This window comes from Chrysoperla carnea, chromosome 1 (genome assembly GCF_905475395.1).
Source record: "Chrysoperla carnea chromosome 1, inChrCarn1.1, whole genome shotgun sequence".
NCBI lineage: Eukaryota > Metazoa > Arthropoda > Insecta > Neuroptera > Chrysopidae > Chrysoperla > Chrysoperla carnea.
The window spans coordinates 102,593,332-102,616,071 of NC_058337.1; the positions used below are offsets into that span (position 1 = coordinate 102,593,332).

Consider the following 22,740-nt stretch of genomic DNA (forward strand, 5'->3'; position numbering starts at 1 on the left):
TTAACATCACAAAAAAAAATAGTCAATTAATTTAAATAAGGCAATAATCTGTCATTTATTTTTCAGTGACTTTTTCACTTTTTTTTTTAGTGAAAGTGTATTTTTATTTTTCGAAACAATTAAAAATTATAAATGTTTAATATGTTTTGTAAATAAATTTTCCAAGTATTTATTTCAGATCAGTGGCAGGGGAAGATTTGTATCTATTTATAAATAGCATACGTATCCAGAGTAAAAAACATGAGTGATGGGCTAGCGATCAAATAAACATTTTTCTCGTATGATATGATGGGATATATCCAGTTCTGACAAGTAAGAAATCCCCGTGGCGATAACACAACGCTAGCAAATGTCGATAAAATAAATAAAAACAATTTAGAGAAACATTCAAAATGACACGAACTAAAATTTGTGCAAAACCTATTTTTACCCGCTAAATGAGAATACAGTCAATTCAATGATATTAATTTGGAAAGTGAAGTGGGATGAGTTTGTAGTCTATGACTTAATAGAAGGATGCTAATATATTTGAGACTTAAGTTAAATTTTTGGGTGAGTATTAGATAGCAGATCAAAATGGAATATTTAAGACGAATTTTAAGAAACAGAATTGTCAAACTATACAAATTCGTCTCTGCTATCCTTGAGGAATTGAACTGTTTGAAATTCTATATGTTTCAGTAGTTTTGTAAAAATTCCAAAAATTTAAAAATAATTTGGATATTTTATGTAAGAAATTAAGTAAAACTACTAGAAAAATAATTAGATTTTGCTATTGAAACTGGGAGTTGCACTCCATCAACTGGCGATAATAATACGCACTTGGTCCGTTTTCTGTAGTTCCAATTAAGACTACCAGATGACAGTGCTTGCACTTATCATTTTTTTAAAGACCAATTAAAATATTCAAATTCAAATAAAATAAATTTAACAAATGGCGATACAAATTCGTACTAATTAAAACAGAAAGTGGGTCGGTTTTTCAGTAGTTCCAATTTAGACCACCAAGGTACTTATCATTTATCAATAAACATAGGTAAAATTTGATTAAAGGCAACGAAGTTTAGATAATTATCAAAAATTAACTTTAAACATGCCACTAATTTTAAGTGGGTGAATTCAGAATCATTCAGAGAGTATATCGGTAAAGTTTTACTGATGTAGTCTCTGGATTCATTTACTAATCAGATTACTCAACTAATAAGCCATCATGAAGCAATCTTATTGGTTAATCGCATTATTGCTCGCCAATCAGTTCCCTCTATTCGAGCAGTGCAATTTTGTTTTGTTTTTAATGATAATAAGTGACTGATTTCATGTTGAATAAAACTGCATTGAAGATTGAAGTTAATTGAAGTGTAAGTTCACGTCACTGTGAACGTGTATACACCAACAGAAGACAGTAATCAGAATCAGTTGAGTTATTTAGAATTTACGATCAGTATCATTAAATGTGTGCGAAAAATTACGAATCGTCAAATAAAAAATAAATGTCGAGTTTGTTCGATTAAAATTTTATTATTGTTATTAAATTAACGAAAGGTAGGTTATTTAGCAAAATCAATTCATTTGTGTTATCAAATGCGAAATATTTTTTTGTTTTGACAAATTAAAAAACGTTGACAATTTTCATTGCACAATCGTTGCACTATCATTGCATGGATTTTGACGTGATATTTATATTAATTATACATTTAACAATTCGTCAAACCCATTATCTATTAAATACTAATCACATCACACACCAAAAATGAAAGGAGAAAGAATTTAGGTTACCGTTACAATAGAACTGTAACACTTTTTTACTGTGTTTTTTCTTTTTTTTGTGGTGTGTTTATTAGAATTTCTTTTCTTTTTTTGTTTGAACTAATAGGTAAAAAAAATTGGAGACATTTTAGATTCGATTCGACTACAATTCGTGTGATTGACAGTCGACAATAGTCATCATGGATGATAAAACAAAATTAAAGAACAGTGTTTTATCAAATTTACGTGCTGTTTTATTGTCAGTCAAGGGAACATGTTCCTTAAAGAAAGTTGCAGGTAAAATAATTATTTTATTAGTGTTTTTTAAATTGGCGGGAATTATTTAACTCTTAATACTTAAACTAAAAACGCCCAAATTTATAGATAGTCCCAAAAAATTCGAGCTGAAAGTGTTCTGGTTATAACAAGATAATTGAATTCAAATGCTAGTTAAAAATGACTTTCAGAATCAAAAATCATTGTGGTATATTGAAATTACAGATTTCTTCTGCTTAATAATAGTTTATCTAGAGAAAACGACTAAAATTATCTATTCTTGCCGATCAATTTGAAATATCATATTTTCTGTTACTTCTAGTGAAAGCTCCCTAAACCATTTTAGGAGATTAAGATCTTTTAGTCGTTCATAAATCACTAAAACTATAATGATGAATTCTTGTTGACTTCGAGTTGAGACATAGTTATTGAAATAAATACCACGATATTCGAAATAAAAATTTCGTTCGAAATTGCCCATTTTATTTCGAGTATCGTGGTATTTATTTCAATAACTATCACTAAAACTATTTTTGTTTATCTTAAATCCCATCAATTTAATATTTTAACAAATACCATATGGATGCCGGCCAGAATTAACCATGCAGGAATTTTTGGCGGAAACTTTGAAAACTTGTTTTATTCGTAAGAACTGAATTCCTTCATCTTATTTTCTTCTACAGTGTGTTGTGAAAAACATAGCCTTCTCTGCCATTATTACTGAACACATTGATAATCCATTATTAACGTTTTGAGAAGGGATAGTGGCCGCAATTTTCGCAACTGCCTAGGGCCGGAAAATCCGAGTCTGTGTGAATGTTATTAGTAAAAAGTAATTTCAGGCAATACATTTAGATTTTAGAGTAGACATACCAAAATAAATAAAATTATTTAGAAATCGAATTTTTCATTCGTCGTTCTAAAGAATATTATTTGAAATTTTTTTACCCTAAAAAAATTAAATTTGTGATAATAAATCTTTAAGTTCTAAAAAAATCTATACTTAACTTCCATATACAGACTAAAGCGAGGTATTCCATATACTATTTTGATGTGTGGCACAAACTCTATAGAAATTTGAAAGTAATTGAGGTTTTAAGGGATTGGGGTTGGATCGGTAAAGGGATACTACGATTCGGCATGTTTTTAATCTGTTTTAAAGGTTCAAGTGTTTTAAATGTGCTTAATATTTATTATTATATTAAAATGGAATAATTTACTGGAAATTTCAAGTTTCAAGTGCGAATTTTGTGGAGCAGAAAGAACTATGTATATCTCTAGTATGTGGACATATTGACCTTAAATTCAGCTTAAAATGATTATTAAACTCTTTAAAAAACATAAAAAGATTTTTTGTGATTTTATTCTCATATGTTTAATGTGACCACTAAATTTCTTCAGAGAATTTTTTGATATGAACGCACAGGCACGATATTAAAGGCTACGATTTGCTTTATGACCTATACGATGACTTTCAGAAAAGGGTCAAAAACTACACTAGCCCGTGCTAACTCGACTCTTACATAATCCAATGAATTGATTTTCGTTAATAGGTGTTGGCTTAGCGCTACTTAAAGTGGTGGTTTTTTGTAACCAGTTTAAAATATGACGGATTGTAAACTTCAATCTTTTAAATTCAATATTAATTTCAATCTTTTAAATAAAATAAGGCTAGTTTTTATTGGTTAAACTTCAAAATAGTATGTGACACATCTTGCTATAGTCTGAACATGGAAGTAAAAAAGGTAAATAGTTTTTGAGTACTTTACAATTTATGACATAGCCATCTGTAATGTGTTATCACTTTAACACGTTTACTCTTGTAAATATTTATTTTGTTCAAATTGAAATTTGTCTTATTATTATAATAACGTAGGACATTTTGGCCGCCGATGTTCGTAATAAAGTAAAAACGTTGTCAAGATTGTAAAAATAAGGTATCAGATAATAATTTGGCTGAGTTTTACGATTATAATAGAAAAATACTATTTAAGACAATAACCGGGTATTAGTAGAAGGAATTTTACTGCTGGGATATACCCCGAATGTAAACCCAATTTGACGAGGGGGGGGGGGGGGCTTTATTTAATAATTTCTTAGGATTCTTCAAATAAAAACAAGCATTTTAATAGAATATGTAATAGGGAATTAAGTTAAGAATTAATTGAATTAGTACAAGCCTGAACAGTCATGTCCTTAAATAAATTAGATAGAATTTTTTTATAACATCCTGTTTGAAAATGCATATGTAGTGAAAATCATATTTTTCAACCTAATCACCCATTTTGTAATTATTTGCTTCTCATAGCGATTATTATATTCTGAAATTTATTAAAACTATTTTCTCGAAGACAGTAAACATTAGAAAAATAACGATTAAAAGACATTTTTGTCTGATTATATTCAAGACTTAATATTACGAAATATTTTTTCCGGAACGAAAAATTGCACTTCATATGATTTTCAAATCAGGTGGCTTAAAAAAATTCTATCTGAATATTTTTTTATCTAAGCTTATGACTTAATTATATTCAACTTCATGACCAAAAACACAAAAAGGATTGATTAAATAACTTTTTTTTTTCCTTTGAAAGGTGATTATAATATGTTATTGGGTGAAGAAATTCCATTTAAAAAATTAGGCTATAAAACATTGCTCGATTTCGTTACAAAAGAGAATGCTTTTAAAATTGTCAAATCACCAACGGGTGAAGTCATGGTGGATGCTACACCTGATGCTAAATCCGCTCACATTGTTGATATGATAACCAAGCAAAAAACAAAATCACGAGGATCGAAAGGACGAACACGAAGGTTTGTTTATTTATTTTTAAGCCCCATTACACCAACTCCGAATTCAATGGCGAACCGATTAATTTTTAATTTAATGAATTTTCAACTAGTGAAATTTTTACTTAAGCTAGCCAAATCTAGCTATAATGTATTTATGCTCTTAGAATATTGCATAGATTTTGGGATTTAAACTATTCAGGTTGTAAACCGGTCGTTTTATTTTTGATAATTCGATTTTTAACTGAAGTTTAAGAAGGTATGTACCATTTTTTTTAAATTTTTATTGCGGTCATTTTTTTTTAATGCTTTCATGTACTTTTGAGTCATTTGCAAAATTGTATAATATAAATTATGCTCAAAAATATACATCTTAAAATCACATCTAACTCAACAATCAAGAGACAAATTCAAAAAAAAACTTGACTTTGAAATGACAAAAATTAGTTCAAATCGAACATTTTTATGGAAAAGCAAATACCAGTTCCTATAATTTACTTTGCAGGTTGGTTTTAAGAAAACGTATTTTATTAAAACTACCTTAAGCAACAATTTTTGTTTTTATTGCTAGTATCTTGTACGCATGTTTTTGAAGCATATTTTACAGTGTTGCTATCTTATATTAGTTTTCGTATATTTAATTGGAGTTGGTGGTATCGCAACAGAATAATTCATAATAAATAAATAATATTTTTGCAGTCGTCGATTTGCGCCAGTACAAAATACAGTATCAACAAGTAATCGTATTCCATCATCACAAAATAATAATTGGAAACCAAAGGCATTAACTCCTGTGAAAAGTGCGAGACGACCGTCACAACAATCGTCATCGAATCGTAATAGACGACAACAACGATCTGTACATATGAATATTGCATCTGATCGACTTAAAGCTTTACAAATTGCAACTGATGTAAGTGTTTTAAATAATTTGATTTAAGTTAAATGAACTGCTTTTAGTTCTGTCATTTTAATATTTCAAATGCAATTTTTATTGTACCTCAACCTATCGGGCCAATTTTTATCTTGACGTGCAGGAAGTTGCATAGATCAAAATCTATAACTTGGTGTCGCTAGAATTGCTATAGGCTAATTATTGTAATCCATTTCAGAGGTGATTCTTGATGCTTTTAAAACTTTGAAAATATTCAACAAAATGGGCCAGAAAAGTATATCCGAGGATTTTCGGGGTTGCTGATCACGATTCCGAAGTCAGAATGCCGATATTATACCCCCGTCTGAAATAATTCGCCCTCTGCTGGCACAAACCAGCAACATATGTAAAAATTCGATAAATAGACCATAAAGGTATACTCGCGGGTTATCAAAGTCACTGATCACGATTGCGAAGTCCAAATACTGATATACTACCATCTTAAATCGATAAAAAAAAAAGTCGAGTATAATTTTTCACCCCATTTTATTGAATATTTATAGAATATTGCTGTTTTGGTATCCTGAAATTATCCAAAACTTCAGAACTGTTTTGACGGGAAATTATAAACATAAAAAATGTCTTTATCAAGTGGTACAAAAAAAATATTTTTCATTCTATTTTTTTTTTTATTTTACAGAATCATGAACACTCAAAAGAAACAATTGTATACAAAAACTCCAAACCAAAAGAAAACAATGAACAACAGCAACACCAACAACAACAAACACAGCAAAAACCAACAGCAGCAATAACAAAACGACAACAATCATTCGTAAAACAACAATCAGGTGGAGGTGATAATAATGAAATCAATAACAAAAAATCAGTAATATCACGTGAAAATTCAAATGACTCAACAACAATTAATAATAATATCAATAAAATAGTATTATCACGTCAATCGTCATCAAATAATGAGGTCAGTTTTCAATTTATTATTGTTTTTTATTTTATATAGCAAGGTGTCCAGCGATCGAAAGACGAGATATTTGTACGTGGAAAAACTAATTTCATGAGATGTCAATTAAACTGAATTTTAAAAACTTTGTCAAAACTTGGTATCGTTGGACACTCTGTATTTTGTTTTGCAATTATTTTTGTAATTTTTTTATTGGCGTGTTTTTGAAAGGGTGCATAAGTATTTTTTACTTTTGAGATTTTGTTCTACGTAAGAGTGTTTTGTCTGTCGTATTTGGAAAATATTTTTTTAATAATTATTCAGCATCTAAACATTTTTTGATAGAGAAAATAAAATTATCAATAAAAAACTCAAAATTTTTCTTTTCAAGTTTCAAAATTATCATAAATTTTATTAAAAATTTAAATACTACAAATGTTATTTTCATTTTATTTTTTTAAATTAAGAGTTTTGATTTAATATGAAGTAAAAATGGTGGATGTATTTTTTAAATTTTTAATAAAACTTGTTATGATTGAACATTAAATGAAAATTAGATATAAGTATTTGAGTTTTATGTCTAAAATATAATCCTGAAGTTTGGTGTGTCTTCCTACTCATTTTGTTTATTATACCAATTTTTTTACCATAAAAATTCAAGTGTTCTAATTGCGATCTTGATATATCGATGTCGATAATAGTATGTAGAATTTTCCACTCTGTGTTTTTCTGGGTCAAACTTGGAGGTACTAATTAATGTAGTTAAACAGTTTGATCAGTCTTTTCAAAAAATATCTTTACTTAACACCGTTATTTAAAAAAATTGCCGATTCCTGCTATAATCCAAAAACAAATTATATCTTAATTTTTGTAGGTTTTTTATTTGATTTGATTTTATTCTATTTTTAATTAAAAATTATAGAAGGCAGTTCTGTCAACTTTGATTAAATTGTAAATTAAATAATTATGATAAAAAATTGATAATTATAATAACAAGATAAATCGTTTCTTCATCTATAAAAAATTAGTAAGTCCAGAACAAAGCTAGAAATTTAAGAAGTCGTTTTCAATGTTGCGTCTGAAAATTTTTGTCTATACAAAAATTCATATAACTGGAAGCTGAATATTAAGGCATATTCTACTGAGAGCAATTTTCAAGTGAAAAGATCGTTTAATGACAAATGTAAATTTCATTGTGTCCGACACTAAAATGATTTGCGAACGACGAAAAATCTGTTCTTTCGAATATCAGACAAAATGATTTATTACTCACTATAGATTAAAATGGCCCACCCTGTATAATATGATCAATCTTACGTACATTTAAAATACTTCCGTCTTATTAACTTTGACTGGATCGATGACGATACACATTTAATAAATTTATACTAACGAATATTTAACTTTTTAATCAAAGGTGATATGAAATTGACTTAAAATCTTTTAGTTATTTTTTTTTTCCTTTTTAATGTATGGTGAAAGGTGTTTATTTTTAGTAAAATTATGTTGTATCTAATTATAGACTGTGGTAGATTTATTAAAAAATGTTCCAAAAGAATTATTAAGAGATGTACCATTTGATAATACTGATATAACATTTAATGATATACTTGATCGTACTAGTACCACCATTTTAAATAATAATAATAATAAATTTAAACAATTATCACCTTCATCATCCATCATATCCAATACATCCAATACAACAAGTACATCAGCCACACATGATGATGATTCATCAATATATTCTACTTCTGAACTTATTGATGTCACAGATGTAAGTCACTTCTTCGTATTCATTTTGTTCAATCCTTATATACTTTATAGCACCCATATTTAATATTTGAACTATTGCACGTTTGCATGGTATTTTTTAATTTAGTAGTTTTAAAATTGCTTTTTACAACCACTGTTTGTTTAAAGTTTTATAATTCAAGGAGAATTCTCGTTTTACATTTATACGGAATACAAAAGCTTTGTGTAACATGTGAAAAAACGTTGTAGAGTTCTAACCAAATTTTTAACATTTGTATATAAATGTATGAGGAAAGTTTTAAGCATGAGCACTGGGATTCAAATACCAGTTTTAATTGATAGCGAAATTTTTTTAATTTTACTAAATTGGATGTATTACAACATTTGGTTGCTAATTGAAAAATTGTTTCTATAATATTTATAACTGGAAGTTACAACCCGCCAACTGGTGATAATAATTCGTACTAATTAAAACAGAAAGTGTACCAGATTACATACTTTTTTAATGGCCAATCAAAATATTCAAATTTAAATCAGTTAAATTCCGCCGACTGGCGATAAAACTTCGTACTAACTAAAATAGGAAGTGGGCCGCTTTTTCAGTAGTTCCAATTTAGACTACCAAATGTCAAATTAAAAAAGGAACCTGTTTGTATATATGGTATGCGATATACAACATTTCCGTTAAATATTATATATCTATACCTGATAACATATATACTTTTTTTTCTATCGCTAGATAGAATCTTTCTTAGCATTAAAATACCATAACAAAATTCGTAAGGATTTTAGCGCCCAATCTATAAAAATAGTAAAAATTTATTAACTAAAAATGCTATTACCAACTTTGCTGTTATTCTAACAGTTTTCGAAGTATTGTACAAAACGTGTTTTTAAATAGGATACAACTTAGAAATCGGAACGCTTACGGTATTTTCAAAATAAAATTTCTATTATATTCTGTACAAATAATTTACGAACAGTTTTTTTGTTAGTATTTTCTGCAATCGTTTTAATAACAACATGTTGTAAAAAGAGTTTTATGCTACTAATCATTTGGGGTAATTTTCTGTAGTTTTAATAATGCACATGTAGTTAACTTAGTATAATTATCTTATTTTATTGCCTATTAATCTATTAATCCAGGCCAAAGAAATATGTTATTTTGGCGAGGCTGGAATTATTCAGGACATCTACTTTCGATAAGTATATTTTTAAATGGGTAGATTATGTTTTGAAAAATTTTCAACCCTACGAAAATGACTTCATTTCTCCCCTGTTGTTGCTTGACTAACGTTCGAATACTAATTAAGTAATATTAAGTTATATATTTCTAGTGGGAGTAAGGAATTTTAATCAGTTTTAACATTTAGTGGATATGAAAATCATGGCTGCTCTATAAAATAATCAGTTATAAGAATGATTTTTTTTTTAATAATTAAAATTATAAGATTTTATTGAAACTAAAAATTTAGGCTATTTAGTTTTACTAAAACTTATTAAATCCTTTCTTAAGTATCCATTTATTTTTCTATTCCTTACCAAATAAACCTTTCATTCATTTGTGACTTAAATGTTCATGGTTAAAATTAAAAACGATAAATGTAGTAATTTAAGACTTATCGTTTATTTAACGCATTTGTATAAACATAAACAAATTGATAATCATTTGTTTATATTTTAAATAATAATTTCTTGCATTATTCATTTGAAATATATAGGCTGACTTTATTTTAAAACTTATTTGATAAAATGTATGTTTGAAAAAAATAGTTTAATGAATTATAGAGTTTATTAAAATAATTAGAGATTGTGAAAAAGAATTAAAATTCATTAAAATTCTAGCTCTAAAAATATTTATCAAAAGATAAATCTATTGAATATATTATTGCCAATTCTTGGAATTTGTTCTCATGTTTAATACTGATACTTTTCGCACTATTTCTATGTCCACACATAATTTATAATTAAATTACCTGTGATGGTTTTTAATACTTTGGTAAACAATGATTATGTTATTATAATGAGCAGTTAAGGATTTGTTATTGTAATGGCCTCAGTTTCTGATTACGGTTTAGAATGTGAAAATGTAAATGTTCTTCTATTAATTGTAAAAATAAGACTACAAACATTTGAACCATTTTCTGCACATAAAAATGAAAATGATAAAAGGTCTATTGAGTACGTATAGCTATATTTTCAGCTCAAAAGGAATGCCACTTGCACTAAGATTAAACACTTCTTGATAGTGCTCATAAAAAGCATAAGTTTCTTAAAAACAGCAAGATGCTCCATTCGTTATCAGCAGGGCCCTATCAAAGGGGGGGGGGGCAACCGGACAAATGTCCAAAGCGGCCAAATTGAGAGTGCCGGACGATTCCATGAAGTTCTCTGGTTTTTCTCTTGAAGAGAAAAATGTTATTAAAATTACCTTAGCAATCTGACACAAAAGGTTTTTTCTAAGGTTTTCTTTTAAAAAAATGCCACTTTTGCAGCTTTAAATCCTTAGACTGACCAACAACTTTTTAAAGAAGAGATTACCAATATTTATAAATTTTAAATTGAGAACACAAAAAAGTTTCTCCCTAATTTTTTTTACCGATTTTGTATTTCTGAATTGGCAACCCTTTTCCTTTCGTTTAGGTTTGATGGGGATTCCCCACAAACGTTGATATAAGTAATTATTTTCATTAGTTTGTATATAAGTACTATTATATTTTTGGGGGAATACCCTTTTATCTTATATTCTGACAATGCGACAATTTAAGGGGAATCCCTAAAATATGATATAACCGGATGTGACTCAAACCGTCGTAGATTAGTATACGCGTTCAATTTAAGTGATGACGTTAAGCAATTTCAATAGTAGTTGAGAATTGATTTCGGTATTTGAGAAAATATCCATTGTCCTCCATTATTTAGCTAGGCGAGAAATTAGCTTTCTAAAATTTGAGAAATAAAGATTTCGTTGTATTTTTTTTATTCGCACTCATCCTGTAGTAATTAAAATTAAAATAAGTTTAAAATGTATCTGTCTATTTATAAGCTGCGTATAATATCGTCATTCGATAATTAGTTATTTAATATTTATATACATATTTGTTAGTTAGTTAATTAGTTATTGTTAAATTATGGAACAATATATTTTATCCATAATTAATAAATTAGCAACGGTTAAAATACGTAATGAATTTAATTTATGGGTGATTGAAAAACATATTCAATTTAATTGGGAGAAATGGAAGATGGTAAGTTTGAATTTGTATGTGCGTCTGAGTTAAATTTAATCCGACTCGATTTAAACTGGTGAATGCTAAAAAAGAAATGAAAACTTCTTACATAGCAGAGATAAAACCAAAGGATTTATGTAAAAAAACATTTTCGAAAGGAGAATTTTTAGAATGATGGCAGTTGAAAAAACAAACATTGTAGCAAGAAAATGACATCAAATTGTTTGGATTAACATCTGGAACAATAATTTTTAAATTTATTATGTATATATGTTTTGTCAAACAAAAGCATCTTCGACCTTCACTACAATTCATTTAGTTCCTTCTTCAAGTTTCAAATAATTTAATTGCTTTTAAAAATCGTTAAAAATAATTATGGAAAGGGTGGGACTTTTTTGAATAAAAATATCTAATCTTATGTATATATTTATTATTTTATTTAAATAGAACACATTATTTTAAAAAGGGTGCACTTACAGTAAAACCTGCGACTGTTCTATAATTCAATTCAATATCGCTAGTTTTTCTAAAATTGTGAGCTCAAGCTGAAACTGAATATTATTTTATTGAAGCTTGAATTATATTTAAATAGATGCTTTCCTTTTTTAAAGTGTTTCATGATTCATAAATATCCCATATTCAGAAGGTATTATCATGGTTCAATTAATAATCATGTTTCATTAATATTTTTGATATATTGCATGATTTAAAAACATTACATAAGTACATGATTATTTAATATTTTTTCTATTTTGAAAATTTTTTTAAAAAGGGAAAGCAACTAGAGTATAGGCTGATTTTTGTAAAACGTTATAAAATTTTTAACAAAAAAATCGTTGGTTCTACAAAAACTGTTTTTGCTTCATCTATGAAAACATAATTAAAAGTTGACTGTTCAAACTGTATGCAAGATGGTTTTCGGTCAAACTTTCTAAATCTATGGATTCTAATAATTTTTGATGAGTATATTTAAAGTTTCTTATTGGATAGGCAAAAGTCAATTTCCATAACAATCGCGCAAAATCATTTGTTTATTTAGTTCAAATAGATATTATTTCAAAGGTTTGTTGAAAATACTTCTGTTAACATTGTGCTATTTGTAATATGTCCCAAAATAAGCGCATTTCTTGTGATTACTGTGATAAAAAAAAAAGAAGCAGAGAGAGATCTTAGAAATTGTTTGATTATATCTTATTAATAATTATGTCAATAGGGCTTTTCATTTAAAAAATAATTCTTTTTTGTTTCGATCTGTCCGAAACAAAAGCAAATCGATGAAAAGGCCTATAATTGCATTAGACAGCGCTTTTTCTAATGTCCAAAGTGGAAACTTAAACGTTTCAGAACAGATCAGGTGTCATTTCGAACCCCAAATCTTGAAATTAGACAATTACGTTTCTATGTTGGATGAAATCTTTTAAAATGTAGAACCAACGGTTTTAAGAAGAAATCTTTACAATGCTATTCCTATGTGATGTTATGCATGTAATATACTATAAATGTTATAAAAATAGGGAATTACGTGTGATATGGTGTCAATTTCAATGCCAATGTCTTTATTTACTTATTTGAAAATTAATTTTAGCATACATCATCAAATTCCTCATCACCAACAACGTTAAATGATACAACAAATAATAAAAAATGGTCTCCATCAGTACCTTCATCAATATTAGTATCTACGTCACGTGGTCGCGGACGTTTAGTTAGACCGTTAATACAACAACAGCCACAATCACCCACACAAACACAAGATGAACAGATTTATCAATTTAATCAGTTCAATACCAAACAGGTATGTAACTATTTAAGGATGTTGTCTCGCTATGGGAATAGTGTCAGAAAATTCTAAATTTTTTCTATACTTATTAAGGATATTATAATACAATTACCATAAAATTCGATTGACCGTCTCTAATTCGAGATAAATTTAATTAAAGTTTGGATAACTAACATGGAGATCATAGGAGAGGCTATGTTTTAACAAGTTTTTTTAATTCTAGAAAAAAAAAAAAACTAACCTTCAGATATTTTCAAAAAACTAACTGAACATTGATGTATTTGTTCTGAATTAAAAAAAAAAAACAAAATTATTGACCGTTTCATTATTGAGATATAATTACTCAAAGTTAAACAATTTTATTGTTGACAGAAACGAATATTTAGAGTATATATAGTTGAAGAGAGATATCGCATTGTACATTAGAGTTAAAATTAACATATTACATATTATTTATAATTATATATTGGAATGATGCAGCTGCACTCCAAATATTAATATAAAAAGAAGGTTAATTAAATTTTTTTTCTAAATAGTTTGCAGACAGCTTACAAACAGCTACACCAACAGTAGTAAATCATGTACCAAAAACAAAGTTATTAAGTGAGAAACAGTTATGTGATCTAATGAATGAATTGCAATTAGATTATGAAATTGAATACAAAGTAATACCACGGCCACATAATCATGCACAATTATTTAATGCACAAATTAAAATTGGTCATCATGTGCAATGTTCAACATGGCCTGATGAATTTACACTACATGATGATGCATTAGATGCTGTTTTTAAGAAAGCAATTATTGAAGTTAATAAGCAGTAAGTACATTTCTCAGTTAAATTGACCTAAATTAAAAAAATTTTGCTTTGACTAAAAATAACTCGGTCAACTTTTATACGGGAAGGTATAGGCCGCATTTTAATTGATCAAGCGTGTGAGTGTATCGGATTGCTTACAAACATCTTATATATTATTTTTCAAGTCTGTTTTTCTGTCACATCGTGAAATATTCCTTATTCGTTTATCAATTTCCATGATTTATCCCTCATTTTAAAGTTTATCGTGCTGGCGGTGCATTAAAAAATGTACCGCTTAGGAAAAAAAAACTAAAGAAATAATGTCAAGATTTAATTTTGTTAATGTAATTGTTATTAAATAAAAAGAAAGTAAATTACTGTTGATCTTTATCACTTATATATTATTTCTCTAACCAAATTTTAGCCAAGGGTACCGCACTGCGGAATTCCGCACGAATTCGAACTAATTTTTGTATATTCTATTTGATACATTACTAACATTAATATATTTTACAGATATTCTTACATACGTTTACCAATATCATCAATAAATGTAATTGGTGATCGTTTACGTCCATTAATTGCTGAACATCCTACAGGAATATGGAATGATACTATCGAAAAATTGTATACTCAAAAATATAATGAACGTTTACCAACTAATTGGCTATGTTTAGCAAATAAATATGGAATTGCTACGGAATGTGCACCCAATGAGAAATTCATTTTAACATTAATGGTTCGTTTTATATTTTATTTGTTTGTTTAAATAATAGGAAAATTGTTGATTAATTGAATTCTGAAATAAAATAAAATGTGATAATGATGTCTCTCATCGATTTCTCAAACTAGGGTTTCGTTCTATTCAAATTCATAATTTCATGGTGCTCATTTTTTAAATTAAATATTAGCTTACTATTGAAATTAAAGTTTTATGGAAGTACAAATATAATTATGTTGATTATTGTTCATAATTATATACCCTGAAGTTGGGAGAAGATGTAGAGGATTGCAAAAGCTAAAGAAAAAAGTAATTATTTAGATACCTTTTTTATGCTAACCATCCTTAAATACCAATTTTGGAGAAGCATTCTATTCCTATTTAATTTAATTATTTTTTAAATTATAATTGTAAAATTATTTTACAGGAAGGCTATGAACATCCGTCAACAATATTACCAGCATCATTGTCAGCAACAGATGAAATTGATTTGAATAATTCAATATCAGCACCGATTTTACCAACACCTGATGATAATTATTTAAGTGTTGTAATTACATGTACAAATTCTACAACTGATATTGCATTCCGTATTATTGGTACACCATTATCGGTGAGTTGAGCTCAAATTTTAAGGGTAGAATAGAAGATTCAATGTCTTTGAAAATCATTAGAATTATCTACTCTTGCTATAGTAATCTTATTGTGATGTTTGGCTGTAAGAAATATGAACAATCAAAAAAAATATATTTTAAATAAATTATTTATTTTATATATAATTTTTATTTCATTTTTAAATTTAGGAACGTTATAGAAGATTAACCGTTGATATGGAAAAATATTATAATAAAGAAAACATCAAGCCAATCGATCTACAGAAGGTAAGTTTTAAAGGTTGTACAAATGAGTTTATGAATTGTTAAATTTAGTGAAGCAGGAAGTTAAATCCGAATACCTCATTAAATTGGCTTTGTTGTATCCGATAGAGCGCTCAGTAAACAGAGTGAAATCTATACTTTTAGCATCCCGTTTACCGAGAAATTATTAATTTTTTTAAGAAAAAATAAATTATTTATAAAATATGGAGTATTAACTTTATTTACTGAATGCTATATCGGGAAAAACCCAGTCAGTACAATCGTCGTGATTCTGTCTATACAGTTTGTTTTGTGACAATTTTAAGTTGAAAGTGCCTTATATACTTTTGTCCAAAACCCAATAGTTAAGGAGTTATGTGCACCAGACCTAACTCCTCTTGACTATTATATTTAGGGACATATAAAAACTCGAGTATATTCAAATAAAACCACAAACTAGAGATGGCCCAGATACTGTTCAAAGAGTTACGTCTTCAATTATTAGAAGAGCAATAACTTGTTGTGAGTATTTCACTTAACAGTCTTTACTTTATTGGTTAATTTTAATAGTGCACTTTCGACTTAAAATTGTCCAAAGAATACACTCTTAAACTATGGCCATCAAGTCACGAGACACCCTGCATATTAGAACTTCAATCCATTCTAATTGCATTCCTAAAAAATTTAATAAAATCTAAAATTAATTAAAATTAACAGATATCAGCTGGTAATTATTACGCAGTTTCAAATAATAACACATGGATGCGTGTACGTGTATTAGAACATCCTCAGTTTGTAAATAATTCAGCAGATGATTTAGAAATACTATGTTCATTTATTGATCATGGACATGAATATCCAATTAATGTTAATAATCTACATGAATTACCATATACATTCCGTTCGGTACCTGCACAAGTAAGTAATTTTGATTATCATAAATTTTATATTCATTTATTAATCAACTATTATTTTTGTAGGCAATACATTGTAGTTTAGTTGGGTTGGAAGAATTTTCTGAAACAGAAATTGCTTTACCATATCTAGAAGATTTAATTGGAAAACATTTATTCTTAAAAGTATTTGAAGGTAAGATTCATTTTATTATTATTTGTTTTTTTATAATTCTATACAATATGTCTAAAAATGACGAATCGTGGATAACATAGTGATAGATAAATAGTCCTACAACCAAAAGATCAATATAATACTATGAAATATTAACCACTAATAATTGTATAAGAAGGATAAAGTAAATTTAAAATCGCAATAGGGTATTACCGTTAGTCAAAAATAAATCATGAAATTTGAAAAAAGTTAATATTTATGTAAAAATATACTTAAATATTCTGATTTCGAGTCATAAAAGTATATTTTTCTTGTAAAATATTAAAATTCGTAATTTTTAAATTGTATATTGCGTGACCTAAAACGCGGGTAAGTCCTGCTGTAATGTCATAGCGGTATGAGTCATAGACCATCAATTAGTTCAGTGTATAATATATACATAGATAATAAGTATTTATATATATTATAATCAAATGTCTATGAATATATATGTCAAACTTATTTGTGTTATTTCGTGTAATTATACCGATATTATGAAATAAAATTTAAGTTTTTGGCAAAAAAGCGTGAGTATTTTTCCGAAATAAATTTTTGGTGGCTTTTTATTAACAAAATCAACATTATGAAGTATTTTTTCAAAAATAGTATAATACCCTATTGTGAACAAGCTAATCTCCTTGTGAAGACATTTAATACTCATATATAAGTTTTTTTTGCATAGATATCGATACTTATGGTGGTTTAAGTGTTGTATTATTTGACACAACAAGTGATGAAGATGTCAATATAAATATATCAATAATGGAAGAAGTATGTAAACAATTTATAAAAACATTAACACATAATGAAATTAAAGAAATGAATATTGTTTACGCTGATGAAAATGGTTACGTCTATTTATTCGATATTAATACAAATGATAACATACACGATTTAATATTTATTGATTTAATGGAAAAATTACGTACTAGAATTGAAGAATCTATTTTTACAACAAAAGATGTTCAATACGTTACTAATTGTTTGAACATTCATGTAAATGATGAACATTTATATTTAGCGAAATTCACTGATGGTTCTTTTTATAGGTATATACTTTTTTTCTAATTTTTATTTTACTAATATTTTTTATTAATAACTAGCTTTACCCTACTATGCCGCTGACCGTTAAAAAAAGTAGTTTTTTCCAAAAAAAAAAAAAAAACATCTTAATAGATAGAACGAAGTCTTAAACGTACAGAGTGGGCAAAATTCGATGTTTTAATAGGGTATTTCCATAACTATACGAGATAAAAAAAATGGATAGTAAAAGTGCCAAAAAAGTGCCTGTAGGTTGTCAAAGTTATATTCTCTTAACAACAACAACGGTATTCACATAAGTTAAAAATCGAAAAATCGAACTTGATAACTCTAAAACAACAAATGTGAGCCGGTTTTGATTGACACCAATGAACACCAATGAACTTGCCTCAAAAAAAGAGATCGAAAGAATATTATCCATTTTTTTCTATCTCGTATAGTTATGAAGATACCCTATTAAAACATCGTGTACGTTTAAGACTTCGTTCTATCTATTAAGATGTTGTTTTTTTTTTTGAAAGCTCAAATTTGCCGTTTCTTTATAAACCCTATCTTTCTGTAGATATTTAACAAGGGCACTCATAAGACCCCATATATTTTTGATTTGATTTTTCTATGAGTGCATCAAAGTATAATCTTTCGAATGTAAGGTCAAGTTTAAGCGATTTGGATATCAAACTACCCTATTATTTAAATGTGCATTTTTTGAAATACCTGTTTGTTATTTATGAAAGAAAATACACAAGCCAGGATTATTTTAAAGTTCTACCATCTCAGTAATGAAAATTTTAAAAAGTTTTTTTTTTTTTTTTTTCAGATGCAAATTTATAGAGCTTAATCAAAGTAAAAATAGTGGAACTGTATTATTTATTGATTACGGTAATACACTAACAATTAATTTTAATGTGGATAAAGAAAATTTATTAGAATTATCATCGTATTCACATGTTTTACTAAAAATACCACCACAATGTATCAAAGTAACTATTTATTTTGGAGTTATGATGATTTCTCTTTTAATCTGTTTTAATAAAATATATATTCTTAAATTTTTTTTAGGCAAGATTACACTATAATGTACCAAAATTACCATCAAATATTGGTGAAAAATTAATGAAAATAATTAATACAATAAATGATCAGAATCAATCAATATTAGTTAAAGTATTAGTACCAGCTGGTGATAAACCATTTGATTATTTACCTGTTGTTGAATTATTTACTAGAAAATGTACACAAGATGATAAAAGTTTTAATAGTAATGTTGATAACAATGATGTTGATATTAATACATTATATTCAATTAATAAAGTATTAGGATTATTAATGAGAGAGTAAGTATTTTTTATTAGATTTAGAAGGCGATCATTATTATGCAAGCATACTTTCGATTTAGAACCTGTTTAATACCGAAATTCTAAGAGTTACTCCACGGTTCTGTTTTTTTTTTTTTTTTTTTACATTTTTTAAGGCCTGTAAGGACCTTTTTTTTCTTAAAAGCTGCAAACTTCAATGTTCAAAAGGTTTCAGTGACGCTCGAGTTACTAGATATTTGGCATCGTGGGCTCTTCTACCATTATAAATAATTAACTTATTCACGCATATAGTCGCTCCTTTAAATAATTAGTATGCCAATAATTAATTCAATTTATTATTAAATTATTTTTTAGACCAAAAATAGAAGAAAATAATAACAATAGTGATAATAAAATTCAAACTAAACAACAACAATCATTGTATGATTTAAAAATGTTTCCATCAAATTGTAAGCTTATTTTATTTTAATAATTATGAAAAAACTTTTAATTTAATAAACATTTATTTTTTCTTAGCGACATTTCCATCAACTGGTGATTTACCATCACCAGATTTGCCAATGGATGGTACATATTTTGATGTAAATATACCAAGTGCTGTCAATCCATGGAATTTCTTTGTAAGTGTTTTATTTTATATTAAAGAAAACGGCTAGAGGCTCTAAAAGTGGGATTGTAATACAAAAATTTGAGTTAATCATAAGCTTTGTTCAATTTTCTATGTTGATATATGAGATATGTTTCACATGAACCGAAATTTGACATTTTCAACATTACTAGTTTTGGTTAGAATTGAAATAAAACTTCATTTAATAGAAAATGCATCTAAATTCGTCATATTTAAATGCAGAACTAACGAAAATTTATAACCTGAATATTCCAGAAATCATTTTCGTACTATCAATTACTTTTTTACCGAGAAGATATAATTTTGATATCATTATTCCAGAAATAGAACAGTGTATATTTTCAGAATTGAATGATTAATAATGTTTATTGCTTTTGAAATTAGATTCAACCATATAAAGATGGTAAAGAATTAAAACAATGGATGCTCAATTTACAAGAATATTATAACACTGGACCTGGTAGTAAAAAATATCAATTAACGTTAAACGATGTAAAACCTGGAGAATGTTATGTCGCCCTCCATCATCCAGACAATACATGGTATCGTGCATGTGTGAATCAAACAATCGATAACGATTCAATCTCAGCATTCTTTGTCGATTATGGTCAGTATGTTGTTTTAAATTTAAAACAATTGAAACCATTACATTCAAAATTTAAAAAATTACCATTTCAAGTATTAAAAGCACGTTTATCCGGTATTACACCCGTTGGACAAAAATGGTCAGTAGATGATTGTAGGATATTCCAGGAATTAGTTGTTGGTAAACAATTCGTGTGTACGATTAAAGAGATTGGACGCGATATCTTACATGATAATGATAATGTATTATCTGTGTTTTTGATTGACACTTCCACAAATGTTGATATTCAAATTCATAGATTATTAATTCGAAAAGGTATTGCTGTACCGATCAAAACTTAGGATCTCTCCAATGGGTTCCATTACCAATTTAATATTGATTATTGACTAAAATAATACAAAAATAGTTTTTCCCTCTGAAAATGAGAGAAGCATAAACTCGGAACAGAGTAAAACTTTGGTAGATTGTGGTACTTATTTTATTGAATTTACCAGAGCTGCCAGTAAAGCCAATTTTTTTTTATTCCGCTGGGTCACTGAAAGTTTTCTTGATATTCAAATAATTATTTATGTATCCAATTATATGAGGCAATCTAGAGTACAAGCTGCATACAGAAGATAACCAAATTATTCTGGTTTTGTATCCAATTATTTCATCTGACAGTCCTGGGATTTTCATAAGAAATAAGCTTGTATTATTATTTTCGATTCAATAGAAATTATCCACCAATCAAAATAGTAATTACATAATACAATACCCAATTAACTAATAATCATTTAAAATATGAAACACTTTTCAATTGATGCCGTCGAATTTGGTGGAAAACGGGATCTTAATACAACAAACTATTAGTGAGTTAATATTTTTTTTGTTAATTTTTGTTTCGTTTGTTTTTTTGTTTATTTTTTATGCGTTTTTATTTAATTTAAAAAAAGTATAAATTAAATAAAATAAATAACCATTTGTTACTAATTTAATAACTAATTAAAGACTGTTTTATAGTGAACGTTATATTTATATATGATATGTTACTGCTATAATTATATTATTTTTTTAATTGTATATCTAGAGTTTATTCCATCAAGAATGAGTTTTTTCACCACTTGAATGTCAATTGTTCTTTGTTGTGACTATAGTACAATGAAACTAAATATCTAAAAGGAAAAAAGTTATTACATCTTTGAAATTTTCCACAGTAGTTTATTAGGTTGTAAAAACTTCGCACAAAAAAATCGGCCACTAGGAGGATGCTTAACTCCCTTTTTTTTGGCGGGAGAGGGGGGGGGGGGTTAACGGCTTCAATCAAATGGAAAAGTATCCATCTTGTAAACCGTTAGTGATAGAACAAAAGTTTAAATGTAAAAGTTATTCCTTATAAAAAAAATTAACTATTTATATTAGAAATATTTTTTCAAAAACATCACTGTTAACCCATGAGGAAATTATGACAAAACTTTGGTGTCTATTTTCTCCAAAAATATGAAAGGTAGGGAGTTGAAAATTTACATGTAACTTCAACTAGTGGCATTGTGAAACATTCTCGAAAAACGAAACTTTTTTTTACAACCCAATAAACAACTGTGGGAAACTTCAAAGATTCAACACTTTTTTCTTAATTACTATGATTTGTTATTTAATTTTGTTGTGCTACTACGCCGACTGTAGTAAACACCAGGAAATCTAGTCTAATTTCGGTTTTAATGTTCCTTAGTAAAAAACAAACAAATTAACCATGTTGTTCGCCTGCCACAGATTTTTTTCAGAATCTTATATAGATGTGAAGTTCAAAAGTCGCTAGAAGAGCATATTGAGAAGTAAAAAAAATGTCAAATGAAAGGGATATGTCCTGAAGGGGATATATTTTAACAAAATGCATAATACAGCCCAGAGAAATGCTCATCTTAATTTGAATAGTTCATCTTTATCTTTAAAAGAAGGTAGTTTAGAAAAATCAGAAAAAAAATCAACACTGACCATTGTTTAGGATACGATACAAGGATTTAATACAAATTGCTCATATATTGCCATCAGTCTTTTTCACACAGTTACGTCATTACGCTACTTGGCAGTATGGAAAATATTGTCATAATGCGGTTTTTTCCTTGTAGCTCTTTTCAAACTGAACCAATTTTCTTGAAACGTAGCTAAGAGAACTTTCCATTAAATTACCTTTCAAACAGAAAACAATTAAAATCGGTTCAGCCGTTTAGGAGCTACGATGCCACAGATAGGGTGAGTTTACTACGGTCGGCTTTCTTGGTCGGATTCGCCGA

The 22,740-nt window shown here is 27.6% G+C and overlaps 2 protein-coding genes across 2 annotated transcripts; both read left to right on the forward strand.

The window, feature by feature from the left end:
* The first annotated feature begins 1,420 nt into the window (after positions 1-1,420).
* Positions 1,421-19,275, forward strand: LOC123292932 (tudor domain-containing protein 7-like). Its single transcript, XM_044873649.1, has 16 exons — positions 1,421-1,542; positions 1,890-2,043; positions 4,617-4,836; positions 5,512-5,725; positions 6,387-6,668; positions 8,170-8,424; positions 13,218-13,427; positions 13,949-14,232; positions 14,728-14,950; positions 15,360-15,545; positions 15,736-15,813; positions 16,507-16,707; positions 16,770-16,878; positions 17,579-17,945; positions 18,755-18,917; positions 18,997-19,275. The coding sequence occupies exons 2-16, from the start codon at positions 1,947-1,949 to the stop codon at positions 19,273-19,275; spliced, it is 3,168 nt and encodes a 1,055-aa protein (XP_044729584.1). The 5' UTR covers positions 1,421-1,542; positions 1,890-1,946.
* A 374-nt stretch (positions 19,276-19,649) lies between these two features.
* Positions 19,650-21,317, forward strand: LOC123305454 (tudor domain-containing protein 7A-like). The gene is made up of 3 exons (XM_044887167.1): positions 19,650-19,702; positions 19,770-19,873; positions 20,266-21,317. The coding sequence occupies exons 1-3, from the start codon at positions 19,687-19,689 to the stop codon at positions 20,806-20,808; spliced, it is 663 nt and encodes a 220-aa protein (XP_044743102.1). The 5' UTR covers positions 19,650-19,686; the 3' UTR covers positions 20,809-21,317.
* Positions 21,318-22,740: the final 1,423 nt, after the last annotated feature.

Coding starts and splice junctions, on each gene's coding strand:
- LOC123305454 (XM_044887167.1), top strand. Junction 19,874..20,265: donor TCAATCCATGGAATTTCTTT/GTAAGTGTTTTA, acceptor TTTTGAAATTAG/ATTCAACCATATAAAGATGG.
- LOC123292932 (XM_044873649.1), top strand. CDS start 1,947: ATGGATGATAAAACAAAATTAAAGAACAGTGTTTTATCAAATTTACGT. Junction 2,044..4,616: donor TTCCTTAAAGAAAGTTGCAG/GTAAAATAATTA, acceptor TTCCTTTGAAAG/GTGATTATAATATGTTATTG. Junction 14,233..14,727: donor ATTATTGAAGTTAATAAGCA/GTAAGTACATTT, acceptor TATATTTTACAG/ATATTCTTACATACGTTTAC.